The sequence below is a fragment of the Talpa occidentalis genome, unplaced genomic scaffold (assembly GCF_014898055.3).
Source record: "Talpa occidentalis isolate TD23 unplaced genomic scaffold, MPIMG_talOcc4v2.1 talOcc4.12, whole genome shotgun sequence".
NCBI classification, from domain to species: Eukaryota; Metazoa; Chordata; class Mammalia; order Eulipotyphla; family Talpidae; genus Talpa; species Talpa occidentalis.
In genome coordinates, this window is record NW_023601212.1 from 42541546 (window position 1) to 42562629 (window position 21084).

The 21084-nt window shown below is 46.0% G+C and overlaps 2 protein-coding genes across 4 annotated transcripts in view; both read right to left on the reverse strand.

The window, feature by feature from the left end:
- Positions 1–331, reverse strand: part of LOC119241045 (cytochrome P450 4F3-like) — a 29134-nt gene extending 28803 nt beyond the window's left edge. Inside the window, exon 1 of one of the 2 annotated variants that reach the window (XM_037506020.2) lies at positions 263–331. The gene's annotated coding sequence lies outside the window, so the exon portion shown is untranslated. The remainder of the gene's footprint in view (positions 1–262) is intronic. The other variant, XM_037506021.2, reaches the window with a different exon arrangement.
- A 10034-nt stretch (positions 332–10365) lies between these two features.
- Positions 10366–21084, reverse strand: part of LOC119240021 (ultra-long-chain fatty acid omega-hydroxylase) — a 37740-nt gene continuing 27021 nt past the window's right edge. The window contains exons 6-15 of one of the 2 annotated variants that reach the window (XM_037504391.1): positions 19659–19712; positions 19417–19544; positions 19097–19218; positions 16373–16640; positions 15336–15402; positions 15095–15224; positions 12694–12827; positions 11797–11861; positions 11053–11135; positions 10366–10665 (exon numbers count right to left, since the gene is read on the reverse strand). In XM_037504391.1, the coding sequence (XP_037360288.1) occupies positions 10488–10665; positions 11053–11135; positions 11797–11861; positions 12694–12827; positions 15095–15224; positions 15336–15402; positions 16373–16640; positions 19097–19218; positions 19417–19544; positions 19659–19712 (1229 nt within the window). In that variant the 3' untranslated portion in view covers positions 10366–10487. The remainder of the gene's footprint in view (positions 10666–11052; positions 11136–11796; positions 11862–12693; positions 12828–15094; positions 15225–15335; positions 15403–16372; positions 16641–19096; positions 19219–19416; positions 19545–19658; positions 19713–21084) is intronic. The other variant, XM_037504392.1, reaches the window with a different exon arrangement.

Here is a 21084-nt window from a genome sequence, read left to right on the forward strand (position 1 = left end):
GTGAGGGCCAACAGGGTGAGGGACGAGGAGAGGCAGGGAGAGGGTAAACAAGGACGGAGGAGGAGAATCAGAGCAGAGCCAGGGCTCCAAGAAGGAGAGAGAATAAGACTAATGAAGAAAGAGTAGAGCTGAATCAGGTTGCCAGGGGCCCCAGTTACAAGGAAACCACCACCCTGGGGCCAGCTCACTCCCTGGAGCCACCCTGCCTTGGGCAGTGTCCCTCCTGACACTGGACTACAATGCCAGGCCGCCCAGCTCTAACCTGGCTCCTTCAGCTGTAGAGCAGCACTTTCAGTCTTGCTCTGGCCCCTCTTCCTTTGTCCTGGGCAGTCTTTGTCCCTTGCCCAACCTCTGAATGGGGCAGGCAGGCTTGACTAGGTCAGCCAATCCTCACAGGCCTCCAGGCTGCCTCCTCCCCGATCTGGCAGCCACCCAGGGCTCCAGAGGGGAAGCAGCTCAGTCACATGGTGTGGGCACTGGACCAGAACTCTCGTGGGCTGGGGGGCACAAAGGTGATTTGAGGCCTCCAAGTTTGTAGCCACTCCTACCCTTCCAAGGCCAGGGTGCAGCAGGCAAAAAACATGAACTTGATCGGGTGCCAGATGAGTAGGAACAAGCCAAGCCTTGTCCCATAGCATCTCTAAGCTCCTCTCCCATGTGAGCCAAGAGCACGTCACACAGCATTTCCTGGCAGAGTAGAAAGCTCAGATTCAGGAAACCTCTGGCCTGTGGGGTGCACAATTTGACAAGGGTTCAAGTCCTATCTCCAAGCAGCCCAGGGGAACAAAGAAGGCAGCCCGGCTGGGATCACCCAGATTACCAGATTCTGGGGACAAAGAGCTTGCCAGTAGCAGGACAACACGGAGGCAAGGGAGTAAGGCTACAAGGGGTCAAGTGTGAATAAAGTCCAGGCAGGGGAGTCTGCACTGGGAGACCCTGAGCAGAGGTCTTGCTCTGCCCCAGTCTCATTCTGACTATGGGCTGTGACAGGCCTCTCTGCGCTCCATCTTCCTAAGAGGGTAGTGGTGAGACAGTAAATAAGCACCCAGTAGGTTTCTGCTGGCTGGAGACCCCCCGACCAAATTCCGTATAAGAGGAAAACATCTGCTGATGAAGGAGAAAGGCAATAAGGAGAAAAAAAACAACAGCTGGAAATGAAGCAACAGACTTCAGCAGTACCTGACAGCAGGAAGCCAGAAGCCCACCAAGAAAGAATATATACAGTAGCCTAAAAAACTACCTCATGGGTATCTCACTCGAGACCCCGCCTCTAATAAATTGCTAACTTCTTTACATCACTCTGAATTTTTGTTGTTCCTTACTAACAGCTATGGTAGGTCACTTCATTCTTCTCGAAGTTCAGACTTCTAAGAACTCATTTGGGCAGTTTTGTGAACCTTCCCATTTCAATAGAATGCTGCCTTACACGGGCACGTTTTGTCCAGATTCTGTTCCAAACCTCCCTGTGAAGTGGTCTCAGCCCCTATGAGGTCTTCGCATGCCCAAGCTCCAATATGAGATTGGGTTTGAAGGAGGGAGCTGCCAACTGAGAGGATCAGGAAAGACGTTCTGCCTACAACTGACAGACTGTAGGGGAAATGCCAAAGTCCACCACCACCACCCTCCATTCCTTCCAGTCCTACCTAATCCAACTCCAGGGAGCTGATCTGGGGTACACTCCCTAGATCCTTCCTCCTTCTCTGCTGGAGTGAATCCCCCTGTTGAAGCCCCTTCCAGAGAAGAGGCAGGGGCAGGGCAAGGGCAGCAGGACTGGCTTATTAGGTTGGGAGAGAGGAAGAAAGACATTGAGGGAACAGGTTCAGAGAGGTACCATAACTCTCCGGCCTCACAGCAAAGTAATTCAGCGTAATGGCACAGACGAAAGTGACATGTAGCACAGTGTGGGTGTTCATAAAATATTTAGGGAAGAAAAAGACTCTCACAGCCATGAGCTGTAAGAACTGGCTACTCAAAATGTAGTCATAGCAGGGTATCATTTAATAAGGTTAAAAACTAAGACCCTACCCCTTGCCCAGCAGGCAGGTTTATGAGACTTGAATAGATCAAGGGAATTGATAAGGTTGCTATGGGAACCGGCCATAGGACTGACCACTTTCCACCACTGATGTGGAAGCAGGGCCAGGACACCTTCTGTGTCAAAGGTCAATGCCCCAAACCAGACATCCCAGTAAACAATTGGCCCAGACTGACTCCCCCAGTCATGAAAAGTCTGACACAAACTCTTTTTTGTGCCTCTTCTCCCCTCTCCCTATGCTTCTGCTAGCAGTGTATTTGAATAAATCCTCTATTCTGTCTTCCACTCCGTCTTTAGTGAATTCTCTCACCTCTGCACCTCCAACTTCACCCTGATATTAGTCGGCCATAGTCCTCAGACCATTAACTGGGTTAATGGCTATGTTAATCCCTTCTACAGCCACCTCCTTGTGTGAGTCAGATTCTGGTCTTATGGCACCTCCTTTGCAAGTTTTCTATTCTTTTCCCCCAATAGCATCACCAGCAGTATGGAAATGCAGAATCTTGACTTGACCCCAAAGATCAGGAGGTTGCAAATTTTTTGCCTTTATCCCCAATAAGAGAAATTATTTGCCTTCTTCCCAAAACTACACTAATATAGTGTGTTTGGGAGGCAGTGCATACTAGCTATGGGCCTGGAAGAGGGCTGGCAATTTAGGCTTACATTAGCTTTTGAATCCACCTCCCCACAATCCCAGAATGAGTCACCATGCTATAAGAAACCCTGGTAAGGTGGAAAGGGCTGTTCAGCCCTGATCAACCCCTACCTGATTTCCCAGGTAACAGCTTGAAGCAACTACCACTCATGTGAAGGAACCATTTGGATGATCCGTCCCATTGAGCTTCTTAGCCTTGGACTTGTGCTAGGGACTTGGGGGACATGGAAGGAGACACTTGGAAGAGACAGAGACGTGGGCAAGAGACCCATGGGAGGCTGACAATGGCAGCCTTTATCTTGACTTGTGTTTTGATTTTGCTCCTTTCCTTCCAGACTTGCCTGGCCCCTTCTGCCCCTTTCCTGTGGTTCTCCAGCAGAAAGCGACATACATTTGTGGCAAGATTTTGGGCCTCAGCAGCCCTGCTTTGGGTCAGCCCTGTTTGGCTGGGCATTTACCCATGAGGGGATGAGTAACATTGGGTGTTTCATGGCAACACTATTTTAACTATATTCTTCCTCTTCTCTCTATTGCCACTAATTGTATTAATGTTCTTTTCTATTTAAGGTTTTATGCATTTAGAGTATGTTGTATCTTTATGCGATCGATGACAGAACCCATTTAGAGAGTGCAGGTTTGGGGGTCCTTGGCATACCCTTCATTTTGCTCACTAACAAAACCACTATGTTTTGGGGCTTTGTTATGCACAACAACTTAGTAATATGCCAATTGAACCAAAATTTACTTTCTAACCAGACCCTGGAGAATTCACATGCTTGTCAACTTTGAGAGGTGTTCTGGGTCAGGCTCTTCAATATATCTCAGGAAGATTATCCTGTCTGTCATTCAGTTTTTGATGGTCTTATACTCATTTTGAGTTCTTTAAAAATTCCAGCTGTGACGATTTATAATAGGCAAGACTTAGAAACAACCCAAATGCCCAAAATTAGATGACTGGATCAAGAAGATGTGGTATATATACACAATGGAAAACTATTCAGCAATCAAAAAAAGATAAACTCATGCCATTTGCAGCAACATGGACAGAACTAGACGGGATTATGCTCAGTGAAGAAAGTCAGAAGGAAAAGAAAAATATCAGATGGCTTCACTTATAGGAGGAATATAGGGGAACCAAATAAGGTATCAGGGGAAAAAACAATAACAATTAAAAAATACCAAAACAAAAATAAACAGAGAACTATAAATCAGAAATATTCTGCAGGGGAGGAGGAGGGAGAGGGATCAAAATGAGGGAGGGAAGAGCACAAGAGACTATGGCGATGGTGAATGGGTGAACTGGTGGTGGAAATTCTATGGGGACTATACCTGAGAAAAGAAAGCAAACACTTTTTTAAAAATAAACAATGATGTAAAATATATATAAATAAATTATATATTTAAAAAAAAACATTTACAAAATCCCAGCTGTGAAAGCAACATAAACAGGTTTAAACTGTTTGTGTTGTTTTCTGTGTTTCTGTTTCTTTTTTTTTTTAAGATTTATAGAATAACTGGGGTCTAAGCCAAAAGTGTGGGGGGTGAGAGGATTCATCAGGGACAGAATGGGGAGCAGAACAGAAATATTGACTGAAATACACTGCTGAGGGGAGTAGGAGGTGTGGCAGGAGAGGTCTGCTGTGCCATGTGTGCACCAGCTCCCTGGCCTGGGATTGAACCCTTGCTGCAGCGGTGAAAGTGCTGGGACTTAACCCCTACACCACTAGGGAGGCACTTATGTGTTTCTATTTCTAAATAGAAACTGTACCTCAGTTCTTGTACCTCTTCTTTTCTGTTCCCATGCATGGAGAAGTTAATGTCACTCATCATAGGATACTCAGTTTGTGCAATGAATTATGAAGCTGGGGGAAAAAGTGTCATCATCTATAAAATAAAGGGGAAAAACTACACTTGCAAAGGCTGTGCATTTATTAAAGAGAACTAATAACATCTATCTATCCACCCATCCATCTATGAATATCTATCTACCTACCTACCTAGCTAAGAGATTTATATTAAGAAATTGACCATGAGGTTGTGGGTGCTGGCAAGTCCAAAATCTTTAGGACTGCAGGCCACTAGCTGCAAACATGGGCAGGAGCTGATGCTGCATTCTTGAAGCCAAATTTATTCTCTAGAAAACCTCGGTTTTTACCTTTAAGATCTTTCAACTGATTACATTGATCCAAAAGGATAATTTGATTCTACACAACCTATTCTAGATGTTAACTGTATCTAAAACACCTTCACAACAACACCTAGCTTAGTGTTTAAGTAAATAACTGGATTCTTATATAACCCAACCTAGCTGACACTAAAAACTAATCAGCACCTCTCCATGGGCTGGGTAGCAAAGAGTGTGCACCATCTTTAACCCACTGCTTGGGGTGTAGAGTGGGACATACCGGGTTTTCATGACACTACACTTCCCAAGGCTCCTCTTCAAGTTTTCCTTCCATGAATTGGGGTTGGTGGTGGTTAGCATGCTCTTTGTAAATAGTCATTACCCAGTACACACACACACACACACACACACACACACACACATATATATATATATATATATGTGTATGTATACACACACACACACACACACACACACACACGGGGGAGGGGGTATTGACAGTCTAGATCATAAGATGTTTGTGGTGTCTTTCCAGGCCCCTTTGAGTATACCCCCTAGGACACAGCTTCCATGTTAAAAATGAAATTCAAGCAACTACATGGAGGGCCTTGCATTAAAGGCACAGACAACATCCCGCCAGTAGCCAGTAGCAAATTGCCAGTCCTAAGAGTGAGATTCCTGGAAGTGGATCTTCCAGCTTCTTGAGCTGACCCAGCTAAGCACAGACCAAACTGCAAATTTGTGGGTTAACTAAAGTTTTAAGTTACTAAACTTCCTGGCAGTTCATTATACAATAACTTTTAAAAATATATTTCCCAACTTATTCAGAGTCCTCAAAAAATGGATATGTGTGCACACGGGTTTGGGTATATATTTTTAAATGTTAATATACAGCATTTTTTTTTAAACTTGGGAGGAGGCCTCCCTGGTGGCGCCGGGGTTAAAGTCTAGTGCTATCTAGCTTTTCCCAGCCACTTCAGCAAGAGTTCGATCCCCAGCCAAGGAGCTGACCCACATGGTGCAGCAGACCTCTCCTGTCTTGCCCACTGCTCCCCTCAGCAATGTATTTCAGTAGATCTGCCTATTCTGCTCCCCACTCTGTCTCTGGTGAGTACACACACACACACACACACACACACACACTCACCCTGCCCTGCACCTTCTGCTCGGATCCCAGTTCTTATATGCATGGATAAATAAAATAAATCTTTAATTAAAAAAAAATAAACTCAGGGAGGGGGACACACCAAATTCCTGACTGGAGCAGAAGTGGAAGAATTTCCCTATTACATTTCCACACTTGATATTTTTTTTTGCACCAAGCCTATGTAACGTTTGGAGAGAGGAGACAAACTAATAAAGTGCTTCCAACAACCTCCCTGATAACACATCAGCACCAAGCATGTGTTTGCCATTATTTTTCTTACCTTATAACAGAGAAAGACATAGGCACCAACAATGAGCCTTGGGTCCCTCTGGTGCACACATCAGGGAACCTGCTGGCTGTGACCTTGGCCTTCATTCCCTTAGCCTTTAAAGCAGGGAGGCCACTCCCAGGAGAAGACCAAACATAGGGTTGGGGCCCAATATTCCATTCCAAATTGGACTTTGTCACTCTTCAGCTGTGTGATCTTTGGTATGTGGCTTGCCCCCTCTGAGCCTCATACTTCTTGGTTAAGAAAGGGGGTTAGATCAAGAAGATGTGGTACATATATACCATGGAATATTACTCAGCATTCAAAAAAGATAAACACATGCAGTTTGCAGCAACATGGCTGGAGCTGGAAGGGATCATGCTCAGCGAAATAAGCCAGAAAGAAAAAGAAAAATACCGGATGGTCTCACTCATAGCAGGAATCTAGAAAACTTAAATAAGGGACCAGGAAAATGAATAACTATAAGAAAGTGAAAATCAAAATCAACAAAAAACTATGAACCAGAGACACTTTTTGGGGGGTGGGAGCCGGGAGGGGAGGGATTGGGGTCAGAATGGGGCATTTGCAATTGTATGGGGGAATATAAAAATAAAATTTATTATTTAAAAAAAAAGAAAGGGTGTTAGGCATAAAAATATACCTGTGAGGGTTGGAAGAGTGATTGTACATGTTTGTCTTCGTTTGTCTGCATGTGTATGCACCCATGTATGCATGCTTATGAGTGTGTGCACATATAATCACACACACATACTCACAGTTTGCATGCATAGTCACATATATGCATACATAATTGCATGCCTGTACACTCACACGCACCCACTCTTATACACACAGTCTCAAACATGAGCACACGTGCACACACTTATACACATAGAACTAAGAGAGACCAGGCTCCTTAGTGACTGTTGTGCTGAGCCATGCAGCAAAGGGAGACATGCTCAAAGGAAGAAGGAGACCCCCCTGGTTCTTGAAAGTAGCGGGTATGGTGAACACAGTCCCTGGGCCTCAGAGATCCCACAGCCTCCCCCTTCTTTCATTCATCGCCATCATGCCTCTTATGGAAAAGTCAATGTGCGTTACAAACATGATGACCCTGTAAAATCCACAAGGCAAGGAGAGGATCGAGATACACACCAAGGCAGTCAAGTACATGGCTACCGCTGGGAAGGGCAGAGCCTGGATTCGAACTCACAAATGTAACATGAAAACCAAGTTATTTCCGCTGGTCAGTGACAACATTTCACTGAGTAAGGACCGAAGGAAGCCGGTGCAGAGTTTGGGGGATTGATGATGCGTATTTAGAAACCCTCAGTTGAGGTGGGATATGAAAGCAGCAGCGTCAGCAAGAGCCCGCGGCTCCAGCAAGGCCAGTTTCCACACTAGCCCAGTAGTGTCCAGTCGACGATCCCAGAACATGCCGCGAGGGGGCGCCCCAGGATCAGCTGCAGAGCTTGAGTTCATGTCAAGCCCCAGCACCCCACGTCACCCCTGCTGCACCCTATCCTAAGCAAACAGAGGGAGGACCCAGATCAGGACTAGGAGCCCAAGGAATGAGGTAGAAAAGACAGGGCCCGCTATGAGGTCCCAAGGGTATAATTGTAGAGCCTTAGATGAGTCCTTTAATTCTTGGGGGAAGGGGGCTTGAACGTCTTAATTTCCACTTCCCTTAACAGTACCCATCTCATAAAAATTGTACCCATAGGGATTAAATGAGAATATATGGGAAGGGCATACAGGAATTACTCAATTTCAAATCTCATTATTGTTATAATATTAGTACTTACCCCCTCTTCTGTAAACATACACACACACACACACAAAGGGCGGGATCTCACCCAGTCTTGGGGCTTTTTAAACACCACCTAAATACTGCGGCTTCCCAAATGTACATTCACAGCCCGGAACTCTCCAGAATTCCAGACCTGCCTACCCAACTGCCTAATTGAAGAAGCCAACACTTTTTAGTCCAAAGTGATACACTCAGTGCTCACACACACAAACACAATTTACTCTGTACAATGTCCCCAACTCAACTAATGGCATTTCCATCTTTCTAAACCCTTCTCTAGAAGGTTCCTTCCCCAGAATCCCACATTCCATCTATAAGCAAACCTGCCAGTGGAACCTCCCTGAAACAACCATTTCTCATCAGAATTTGATCCACATCTCTCACCTCTACAGCCCCCAGCTTGGTTTGAGCCACTGTCATCTCTCACCCAGACTAATGCAGTCATCCCACCAAATCACCCTAGTCCATTCTTGCTTCCTACCCTGTCCATTCAAAGTAACAGTCAAAGACTATATGACAAATCTTGTTACTGCTCTAAAAAGACTTCATAGTTCCTTGTTTCTCTCAAATTAAGTCAGTGTCTCCCAAGACTGTGTGATCTGCTTGCATCACCTGTCTGCTCTCATCTCCTCCCATACTCCTCCCTCCAAACATACCAGTCTTCTCAGTGCTCCTCCAAACACTCCAAGCTTGTTCCTACTTCAGGGTCTTTGCACTGGATGTCCTGCCTGCCTCCAGTACTCCTCTCCTAAATATCCACATGGCTCCCTTTCTCTCCTACCTAAAGTCTTTATTGCAATGGCCCCTTCTCAATGAGGATTTCACTGACCATCCTGCTACCCCTCCCCCCACTATCACTTCTCTTTCACCTGGACTAACGCGAGCACCCCCATCTGATCTTCTAGTCCCTCCCTTGGCTCCCACAAACTCTATTCAACACACAGTAGCTAAAAGATTACCATGAAAAGTCTGCTCAGAACTCCTCCAGTGACCCCCCCCAAGGTCCCATACTGTGTGAATTCATTTGTTTGGATATTGATCATGTGTCATCTGTTTTCCCCCTTTAGAATGTCAATTATGCAAAGGCTCAAATACTACCTGGCTCACTGCAGATGTTCAATAAATATATAAGGAATTGATATGATTATTGTATTATGCCCCACCTCTGAATCACCATCTTGGGGAATACTCCTCCATCCAGTTCTCCCAGCCAAAGACTGGGGAATCACCCATACATCCTCCCTCCCCCCAACCCCATGCCTAGACAGCCACCCCTCCTGTCCTTCCTGGAACTCTGTCTCCCTCTTTCCTGACTTCCCAGCACCAGTGCCTGTCCACGTGGCTGTCTCTGACAGCCCAGATCTGACCATGACCTGTCCTGTCCCAGGTCACACTCTATAGCAAATCTTGACCTGAACTACCTTCCACTCTCATTATGCAACAGCCTCTCCTTTGGAGCACTTGCCACAAGTCACAAACAAGCATTTACATGTGCAAGTATTTGTTCTACATCTCTAAGCTGTCCTCACCAGGGCAGTAATTGACCCCAGTGGTGCTCCAGACTCAGTGCCAGCAGACACTTAATATGCAGTCCGTTGATAAGACACATGAATGCACTCACTGTCCCCAAAAGTCTGTCTTTATGCCCAAGGACAAATGGCTTCCCAGTCTCCTAGTCCACAGGCCTCTAATTTCTCTGCTGGGCTCCAGGTGTAGGGTCTGGCCAGGCCAGGAGATGGAGGGTGGAGGGAGTCTGCATCCCTTGCTTTTATTCTACAAAAATCAAAACATTAGGCAAAAGGCCTTTGAGCAAGGGAGGAAGAAGTTTGAGAGGGTCTGGATTTACAAAACAACAAAAGCAAACGGCCTGGGGCCCTAGGATGCACCCTGATGCCTGAGGTGTGGGTCCATAAGAGCAGCGAGGGGTAAGAGGGTGGACCTCAGGAAGGTGATGTTTGGGTTCAAAGCTGACCGCTGGCTCCAGCTACAAGTCCTCAATTTAGGAGACAGCAGGGATTTATGGGGGTCCGGGCTTAAATTCGAGAGATCCTAAGTGTCTGGTCTGAGGTCCTCGTAAGGTTTGGTAGCCAGGTCTGGGGACCTGTATCTGCAGGATCTTGGGAATTAGGGCAGGGCCCAAGGGGAGCTTCGCCCCGGACCCTAGCAGGCGTGGCCAAGCCTGGTCCTGCCCGTAAGAGGGCAGGAAAAGGCACTCAGGGGACGGGGCCTGGACCTCAGGGGAGGGATCAGCCTCAGGCGGGAGGGCCTTGATTTAAGGGGCGTGGCCGACACTGTCAAAACTGTCCAGCTGAGGAGCCTGGTCTTCCAAGAACAGAGCCTGGACTTCGAGGGGCGTGGTCTCTATTCCCAGGATCTTTGTGGGGGGAAGGTTGGGTCCCTCGGAAGCGGAGCCTGGACCCACTGGATCAGCAGGTGCACGATGGCGCTCAGGCCCGCGGAGGCAGCGGCTCCACGTTGAGCCAGATGCCACTCTCCGTGCGCAGGATGAGCTCAGGCTTCCGCCGCACCTTGCGTGTTCTGTCTACTGTCAGGCGGAACCGCAGTAGCGTCAGCGCCACTGCCACGCGCATCTCCGCCATGGCGAAGCTCTGTCCGATGCAGTTCCTGGAAGAAGGGGGACATGGGTGGGTAGGTGAGCTGAGGCCTTGCCGCTGTGTGAGCTGAGGGTTCCCTGGGACTGATGGCCTACCCCCTCTGTGCCTCTCAGTGCCTCATCTGTAAAACAGGAAAAGTGGCAATACCGGGAGCACGTGAGCCTCGGGACCTGGCACACTGAATGCTCAGTACTAGGGATGCTATGGCAATCTGATTTGGGGACACCTGTTGCGTTAAGGGTTCAAAGAGGGTGCCAGGTTAGCGGAAAGAACACCTGAGTGGGACGTGATCTCGGCTCCTGGCTAATACAGCCCTAACGTTCCAGTGGCTTCTGTGTTCCTCTGAGGCTTGGACCAAATCACACTTGGCTTGGACTGTGGGGAAAAGAAGAGTTACCTGGGTCCTGCTGAAAAGGGCACAAAGGCCAACGGAGATCGTTGCTGCGGTTTGTCAGGGTCGAAGCGGTAGGGGTTGTACACCTAGGCGGGAGTAGCCTGGGGGTCAGTCTGAGGGCTGGCCCCGCCAACCCAACCTGATTCCCTCCATCAGCCTCTGGGAACCACCCAGGTGGACAGAAAGAACCACACTGCCATCCAACCCCCCTTGCCTTCTGTGTTCAGACATGACAGGCTCTTCCCATCACACGGACTTTGCCCCGCAACCCCACCCTTTCCTCTTCCTGCATCAGCTTCTCCGTGCTCTTCACACTCTTGGGTCTCAGTTCCAAGGTCCTCCTTGGTAAGGCCTTTCCTCCTCATCTGAACTGAAATGCTCCCCCTCCCTGCTTCAGTTTTAATTTCCTTTGTGTATTTATAAGCACCCAAAATGATTTTATATTTTACTTATTTTCTTCCTCCACTGTTGGATGTGAGCTCCATGAAGACAAAGACAGTGTCTTCTTCTGTCCTCAGTGCCCCAGCACAGGTTCTGGCACAGAGAAGTTGCTCAATAAATATTTTTTTTACCTCATAAATTAACAATGAGCAGATTTTTTAAATGGAGGGAGACACTTTCAAACCCTGCACCCAGTCCTGCAATCTGACTCCCTGGGGAGTAAGGGGAGAGGAGAACCATTGCCCCAGAATTGCCCTTTACAAGGAGAAAGAAGCTGAAGGAAAGGAGGTTGAGGTAGGAGTCCACCTTTGAGTCAGGCCACACTGTGGGGTTGTGGTGAGTCCCGTAGATGCTGACCAGGCAGATGATTCCTGCAGGGAGGGGTGGAATCAGTGGGGCAGAAGGGAGGCAGGGCCTCTAATTCTCCTTGGAGTCATACTGTTCCTATGAGCTATCTGCCACCCCTTCCTACTCCTTCCCTGAATAATTTTAATGCCCTTCAACTCCGCCTGCTTCTCCCTGCGGCCCCGATCTCTTTCCTTCCATGTGCCATGCTAGCCACACAGGAGTCTTTCTTACTCACATATCTGACCTTGCTCCTCCCCAGCTCAGATGCCTCCCATGACTCCCACTGCCCTGAAGATCAAGATATAATGCCTCCACTTGGCATTCAAGACCTTTCACAATCTGTGCCCGGAGGCTTTCCTGCATAAACACGCTCTCTCTTTCACTTCCAACCTCCAAGGCTCACCTCTCATGTTCTTTCTTCCACTCCCTATATTTCATGCCAAACAGAGTCATCGCTCCTTATTTGGGGCTGCTTCAGCCCCTATCCTTAGCCAATCCCTGACTCGATGTAGCTGGACACATCTGTGTCCTACTCTGTCTCCCCCAAACTGGGAGATGCTCAAGGCCTGGGCCTGGAGCTGAGGCCTCTGTAGACACCCACAACAGGGCTTGGTCTCCAGAAGATATCTGGCAACTGAATTAAACCCTCCCATACCTACACACTCACCTGGCCCACCCTTCCACACCCACTCCTTTCTTTCCACTTGAACTCACCCACAAGCCTGCAACTGGGTCTCTCCATCACCCCAAAAGCAACAAGAACACAGAGAGCTACCCCATCTACAGGGATGATGCAATGGGCCAGGCACAACCAGTTCCCTGGGGGCAGCAGAGCAGCACAGAGTGGGTGGGTACCTTTGGGGATGATGCGCCCATCTGGCAGCTTGATGTCCTGGGTGCAGCGACGGGAGACCAGGGTCACAGGTGGGAACTGGCGCAGGCTCTCCTTGATGCACATAGTGGTGAAGGGTAGCTGGATCAGGTCATCCCTGAGGATCACAAAGCAACAAGTGTTTAGGGTCAGGCCATGGCACTAACCCTTCCCCAAACACACACACACACTCTCATGCACATGCACACATATACCCATGCACATATGTGCACACACATGCATGTACTTGCACCTATGAACACAACTACATTCATATGTGCATTGCATACATATCAACACATACGTGCGTATACATACATAGTCACACTCACATACACTCATACACACTTCCCAAATCAAACATGCACATATAAGTATGCACGTGTACATGCATGTACAGATGCATATATGCATGTATAAACACACATGCTCACACACATACTCAAAAACAACGGCACAGGAAATCAGTCCAGGATCTCAGATTTGCCCCAACTTCCAGCATTAGCAGTTATGCCATATACACACCATTGATCTTCACTGCAAAATAGTTGAAACGCCCCCCACCAATCAGAGCCGCAATAGTGGTCCTAGCATTAACCCTTCAACAGATGCACTAAGTGGAAGTCACTGGGAATTCAGAGCGACCCAGGGCCATAGCCATTTACCAGCCTGTGTTTTATTTACTTAATTTTAACTTACTATTATTTATTTAATTTTTTTCTTTAGACTTCACAGTCCAAAATCAGACTAATTATAACTCTTGGTTCATGATCTAGATTGTTTTCTTTAAACCAGTAGGCTGTCTTGTTGGGGGGTTTTTGGTCCTTTTTGTTTTTTTCTAACATTTTAAAAGGACAGGTTTATTAGGAAAAGGACAAAAAAAAAGGGAGGCACCTCCATAGTCACAGGTGGGCAGGAGCCAGGCTCTCTTTCAAAGAAATTTTACGTCACTACCATAAATGGCAAAGGCTACACCTGCACCCATAAACTTGGGCTCTATTAGAAAACGGGAGAGTGTTATCACTGCTAGCTCCCCACCACCCCCTCCTGCCCAGCTCTCCGAACTTGAGCCATCTTCTCCTTTTGTTAAAAAATAAAAGGGGTGGGGCAGATCAACAAGGATTAGCAAGGTACGATGATATTAAATATACCCAACTGAGGGTGTTCCCCTGAGGTCATCCCACTGAGGTAATAATCCAAAAGGCTGACATTGAACCTAGAGGGACTTCTGTCACTGTTAGATGTTAACAGGGATGGATCCACTGGATAAAAGAGGTCAATTGCTTGGTGATAGATGGAAACTAGACTTCATGTGTTGATTCTTAAGACCATACACCTGAAACCTATATGATGTCATGAACCAATGTCACTTCAATTAAAAAACTAGATGCTATTTAATGCTGTGTTCTCTTTGCATCATCCAGAATCAGCTCTATATAGCACATATCTGAAGGAATTCGGGTTACAGGCATACCTTGTTTTATTACACCTCACTTTATTGCACCTCACAGTTATTGGGGTTTTTTTACAAATTGAAGGTTTGTGGCAACCTTGCATCGAGCAACTCTGCTGGTGCCATTTTTTCCAATAGCATTTGCCCACTTTGTGACTCTGTGTCACATTTCATTAATATATGTCCATTGTTTATTATACACAATGCTATTGTACACTTCGCAGACTCCAGTATAGTATAAACATACATATAGTATGTTTATGCACTAGGAAACAAACCAAAAAAATTGTATGACTCACCTATTTGCAATACTCATTTTATTGCAGTGATCTGGAACCAAACCCACAATATCTCTAAATTGTGTTCTGTATTGTTCCTGATTCTTCTCATCTCCCCTATATTCCAGTTATGTACTGGTACCCTGTCATGTGTTTTTCTGCTCAAATGGGTGGAGTTTATTTCCTGCCCCATTCATGTTGGGTTTGGCCAGATGACTTAATTTAACATTGCATGTAACATTAAGAGGTTTTAAACCATGCAAGAGGTTTTAAATTGTGTGACTCTTTGTGCTTCTGGAATGTGCCTTGTGAAGAACACACCCAGGGTATCTGCCATTCCAGCAGTAACAAGAGTAAAATACAGACAAGAACAAACATAACTCCTTGCTGTAAACCTCTGTTTGGGCACTGTTTGTCATGCAGCATTATTGCAACCATTGCTGATAAAGACACTCCTTACTAAGAATTCCTGCACTACTACTAGGAAGGCATATGTGTTACTGTCATCTCCATTTTACAGTCAAAGAAATTGAAATTCAAGACACTTAAATGATGTATCTGGGGCTGAGTAGTCAGTATATTGTCGAATAGGGACTCACACCCATGGTTGTAGGCTCTACCTACCCACTACCCTGCCCCTAGCCCCAAACTGACCATTCCAACTCCTCCAGCTCCCGGCCTTTCATGACTTCCTGGATTTCTTCCCGACACTTCTCCTGGTACTCTGGATACTTGGCCAAATTGAATAGCACCCAAGAGAGCCCACTGGATGTGGTGTCATGACCTGCAGGCAGATGAGACGTTCAAATGGAGGCTGGCAGGAGATGGTGGAAATGCTGTCTTCAGACAATGTAGGCCTTTCCTGTCCTACCCCACCCTCATCCCACATCCTCACCCTCAAACATGAAGGTGTCTGCTTCAGCCCGGATGTCCTCATCTGACAGTTCCTTTCCATCTTCATCCTGCAATGGGCAGTGGACAATGCTCACTCCACTTCATCCCATCCTCTACATTCTAGGGGTCCTAAGTTAAAGACATCCCCCAACTTAAAACAAGCAACAAGGGAAAGTTTTCCAGGCACAGTGAGGTGTGCAGCTTGTCTAAGAAAGACTGAAAGAGGGAAAAAGAGTCACAGAATGGGAGGAAAAAGGGAGTTTATTTCTTGAGCAGCTATTAGTATCAAGTCTCCCACCAGATGCCCAACAACGATCTCATGATCAAGTCTCATGATCATCGCGTTGTGAAAGAGGAAACTGAGGCCCAAAGAAAAAGTTTAAATGACTAAGGTCAAGCATCCACGAAACAGCAGACCCAGAACTGGAATCCAGGACTGTCTGAATCCAGGAATGTAGAGCCGAAATTTCAGAAATTCCACTGAGCAGCACTAATAGGTGACTGGTGGATATAACGCTGTGTCACATTTCTTCCAGGTCTGGGATTTCATCTTTGCAAGTGTTACAGGTTGAATTGTACCCCACCCCCTCCTCCAGAATTCATACTTGAAATCCTCTCAGGAATGTGATCATATTTAAAACAGGGCCTTTGCCAAGGTAAGTGAGTTACAATGAGGCCATTAGGGCAGGCCCTAAGTCAGTACGACCATTGTCCTTACAGAGATGAAATTTGGACACAGATATGCACAGAAGGAAGACAGGGGAAGAGGACCATCTACAGGCCAAGAAGGGAGGTCTCAAAAAAACTAACTCTGCTGACACTCAGGCATCTAACCCACAAAACTGTGAGAAAATTAATTTCCACTGTTTGAGCCACTGGGTCTGTGACACTTTGTTATGGAAGCCTAGCAGACTAATTCAGTACTCCTGGGTGTTCTGCACTGACCAGCACCCTAGGTCCACTCTAGTTTGGAAGTTTACATTTTATTCAGTTGGTAGGATTCTGGGGGTGTCAGCCTGGGCAGGGCTCCAGCCTCACCCTCGCCAGGAGTAGGACATCAATGAAGTCCAAGGTCTTGCCCTGCTTGGACTTAAGCCAGGCCTCGGCCCCCTGCTGACGTAATGCCCTCCGTCGCTCCTGGATGACCTCGGTGGTGAAATGGTGCACCGTGTCACAGGCCTCCCGGAACCGGCGTCCATCAGCGGTGCGGTAATAAATGAAGTCGATATAGTGGTGCAGGCGATACTGGCGCCGCACAGCCAGGGCACTCAGCTCGATGATGGCCGAGATGTAATCACTCAACTTCCTGCCAGGTAGAAAAAGGGCCATGAGCACAGGCCCATCCCATAGGACAAGCTTCCTCCACCAATAGGTAGGTGACAAAGAGAGGCTGTTTATTAACTATGTTTTCCTGTTTTCTGTGTTCTGGATGTTCTGTCATCTGGGATCTTGCTCACTGGAGAGACAGGAACCTCCCGGGACTAGCCAGTTCTTAGATGTAGCAAAAGACCCCAAAGTCCATTGGCTGAACCACTATCCATCTGCCTTGGTTACTCCAGGACCAGATACTGGACAATCAGAAGCAGCCTCTGTGGCCAGGGCCCTCTGGAAATATCAAATTAACCAATCTTAAACCTGCTTGCCCTGCCTTTCCAGTTCTTTCCTGCAGAAGCTCCCAAAAGGCTTATGCCATGCTTTCTACTGATTGACCCTGAAAACCCTGCTTCCCTGTGCGCCCCTGTGTGCTCCAACCTCCTGAGAACTATAAGTTATAAACTATCTCTTCAATGGTAATCATCTCCTGATGTGTTGGCTTCACCACACCTGAATAAAACCAAAATCCAGGTACACTGTAAAATAGGCCCAAAGATGGATGAAGACTTCCAAATAGATATAGTGTCACCAAAACTAACTGGTTGCAAAGTGCAAAGAAGAAGAAAATATATCTGACAGGGAATTTACATCTAAAATATGTAAGGAACTCTTAAAACAAGAATAATAAAAAGACAACTCAATTCAAAAATTGGTCAATATGACTAGATATTTCTCCAAAGAACAAATAGAAATGGAGAGTAAGCACATGAAAAGGTGTTTAACAGAATTACCTATCAGAGAAATACAAATCAAAATCACTATTTCACCCCAAACAGGAATGGCTATAATGAAAAAGATAGATAATAACAAGTGTTGGTGACGGTGTGGAGAAAGTAGAGAGTAAGAGAATATAAAACAGTGCAACTACTTTTGGAAAAAGTCTTGCAGTTCCTCAAAAGGTTAAATCTAGTTATCATATAACTCAGCAATTCCACTTCTAGGTATAAACCCAAAAGAATTAAAAACAGGGCCTCCCCGGTGGTGCAGCAGTTGAGCGCTGGGTTGCAAAGCTGGCAGCAGCCTCTGCAGTGCCAGTTCGATCCCCGGCCGCCGGGCAAGGGTCCCACATGGCGCGCAGACCTCTCCTGCCGCCCGCTGCTCCCCTCAGCAGTGTACTTCATCAGTCTGCCTGCTCTGCTCTCCCCTCTGGCTTTGGTGAATTCTCTCACCCTCCCATGCTTCTGACTGTACCCAGTGCTTGTATAAATAAATAAATAAAACTTTAGGAAAAAAAAGAATTAAAAACATATGTTCTCACAAACACTTGTCCATAAATGTTTATAGTGGCATTATTCCTATTCACCAAGAGAGTGGAAACAGCCCAACTGTCCACCAATGGATGACCAGATAAATAAAATGTTGTAAAATGTGGTAAATAGAATATTATTAATCAAATTAGAATTATTAATACATGCTACAATATGGGTGAACCTTTAAAACATGCTGAATGGATGAAACCAAACATAAAAGTTTCTATAATTCTATGCATATGAAACTTCCATGATAGAATAAATTTGTAAAGAGAGATGTAGACTAGTGATTTCCTAGAGTTGTTAGTTGGGGTGAGGGGTGACTGCTGAAATGTGCAGGGTTTATTTTTGGTGAAGATATTCTAAAATTGATTATGGTGATGGCTGCACAATTCTGTGAATACAGTAAAGACTCCTGGATTATATACTTTAAATGGGTGAATTACATGTGAGTCACATCTCATAAAGGTATTGTTTTTTAAAAAATACTACATTGCAGGATATTGAGGACCTACTATGTGCTACAAACTTCACACTTATTCCTTGCCCCTTATTCCTTATACCTCCAAAGAACAGAAACTTAATCCATTGCTCACCACTATATTCCCAATAGTTTGCATAGTGTCAGGCACATAGTAGGCACACAATGAATACTTGATGAATCAATGAATGTACCAGGGAAATGGTTATTTTACTCGTTCATTAATCTGAAAAATACTCACTGAGTATCTACTGTAATGCCAGGACAGTGCTACAACCATCTTTCAACAAGTTCAGGACTGTCATTTTTATGTTACAAACAAATAATTGAGACTCAGAGAGTGGGAAATGCTTCCCACTCTTCTTGGAGAAATGAGCACAACTAGCATTTCCTTATCACCTACTGTGTGCTAAGCCACTGACTGACATTATCTCATTTAATTCTCACAAGATGACTATAATGAAGGAATTAGGATGTCAATTATTTTGGATAAGGAAAAGGCTCAGAGATGTGATGTCAACTCCCCAGAACACAAAGAATTTCAGTGGCAGGGTGCTAGCTTCCCAGAACTTCCTAACACCTAACATTTTCTTTTCTCCTCCCACCACCTCACTCCTAAAGTGCTGCCTCTGTCTTTCCCAGAGAGGGCACACTCACTCCTGGCAGTTGCTGTTGTAGCTGAAGACACACTTCTGAAGACTGTCCAGGGTCATGAGGCTGACATGCTCAAACATGTCAAGGGAAACCACCGAACCCTGTGCCAGGCGCCGCCATTTAGCCTGGAAAAGAGAGATGTATTGCCATGGGTATGGTGACTTCGGACTTTAAGCCAGGCTGACAATGCCTAGCCACTTGCTCACTACAAGCCAACTTTGTAGATAAAGAAGCTTCCTAATATCACATAGCTTGCCCATGTGTTGGAGCCTGGACCAGTTTTACTCCCAGAGCAACCTCTTCCATGAAACTATGGGACTCACATGCATGATGTCAGTGCACTGGTTGAAGATCTTCATGTAGGGCTTCAGAATGTCGAAGTGGAAGGCAGGTGTCAGCATGCGACGGTGCCGGCTCCACTTGTCACCTTTGCTGAGCAGCAACCCATCTCCTGGAGTCATAACATTGTGGTTATGGGCCAGTCCTGTTACTCTGAAACACACTAAGAAATTCCATGCCCTGTCCCCTCTTCCCTAAAACCCAAACTACCCAGTCCCTTACTCACCCAGCCAAGGTTTCAGGAAGCCATAGAAAAGATCATCCTTGGGGGCAATGGCAGCTGTGGAGGAAAATGTAATGATGGCTCAAAACAGAGCTCTGACCCTTGACCTCAGTTTATGACCCCCTTGGGTCTCCTATCCGGGTTACAAAAAAACACCTTGCCCCTCTAACCTCCACACCAATCCCATAAAGATCCTTGTAAACATAAGCCTCCCCTGCTCAAACACCTCTTATGCCTCCCTATTGCCCTTGTTCAAAAAAAAAATGTTTCAACTCAGGCTAACACTGAAAACCCTGCTCCATCTTGCCCCCTGTATACCTCTTTTACCTCATCCTTCAACATACACCGAATAACCTCACATGCTACTCTTCACCTTTACCCAGTATGTGTTCCCCACTCACAATGGCCTACTTCACCTGAGTCTTCCCCTAGTCCACCCCTCTTTTCTCCTAGCTCAGCCTCCGACTTCACCTTGACAGTATGTCCTGCACACTGGTGCCAGTGGATCTTATCAAATTCTAGATCTGAATGAGTACTTTCCTGCTCACACACCCATCAGTCTCAAGCACCAGCTGCCCAGCCCAATTTCAAAGCCCTGAGTGATGGACCCCAGTCCACACTTCTCCCAAAAAACTATTTTTTTGTTTTAGTGTCAGTGAATGACTTTAGAAAACTACAGTCAGGCTATCTTTATGAGGAACAGTATAAGAACCCAAAAACCTATGATGGGAGAAGCTAAGGACAGGCAAGAATGGTGAGTTGTGTGCTCAACACAATGATGCCTTATGACTTTGATTAAAAATAGAAAAAAATTAGTAATGTCCCCACCCCCTGCATATTTCACACACACATACAGCCCCACTCCAAACTGTGTCTGCCACTTGCAATTTTTAACAAAATTCAAGCAATCTTGATTTAAGCTAGATACAGTCCCTGGAACAAACATAGCTTCCTTCCCATCCTCCCTCTACCTTTTCTTCTCCAAATATTGAGCACATCATTTGTGCCTAGTATTGTGCCAGTTGAAGAAATACAAAGAAGAAAGAGGTATCATGACCCTTGAGGAAAGAGGATTGTGGGGCAAGTGTCTAGAAAGTGGATACACAAACAAACCAGGCCCATACCATGAACCACATCCATCAGGTTCAAATCCTAGGCGAACATTTTGCATGAGAGTTGAAAACATTTAGTCATGTTTACAGGGTCTTAAAGCTATTGAAATGTGTAGTCTTAAAAAGATATATCCTAGTTGTGGAAGTTGGGGGTTGGGATGGAAGTGTGCTGGCCTTCAAAGAACACAGCAAAGGTGACAATCACCGAGAGGTCTGAAACCCACTGGAGCAGAAGACAGCGGCAGCTTGATAGACTGAATTCCAAGTAATCCTTTACAGTGGATCCATGGGGATTTGGTTGAGACAAAGTTTAAGAA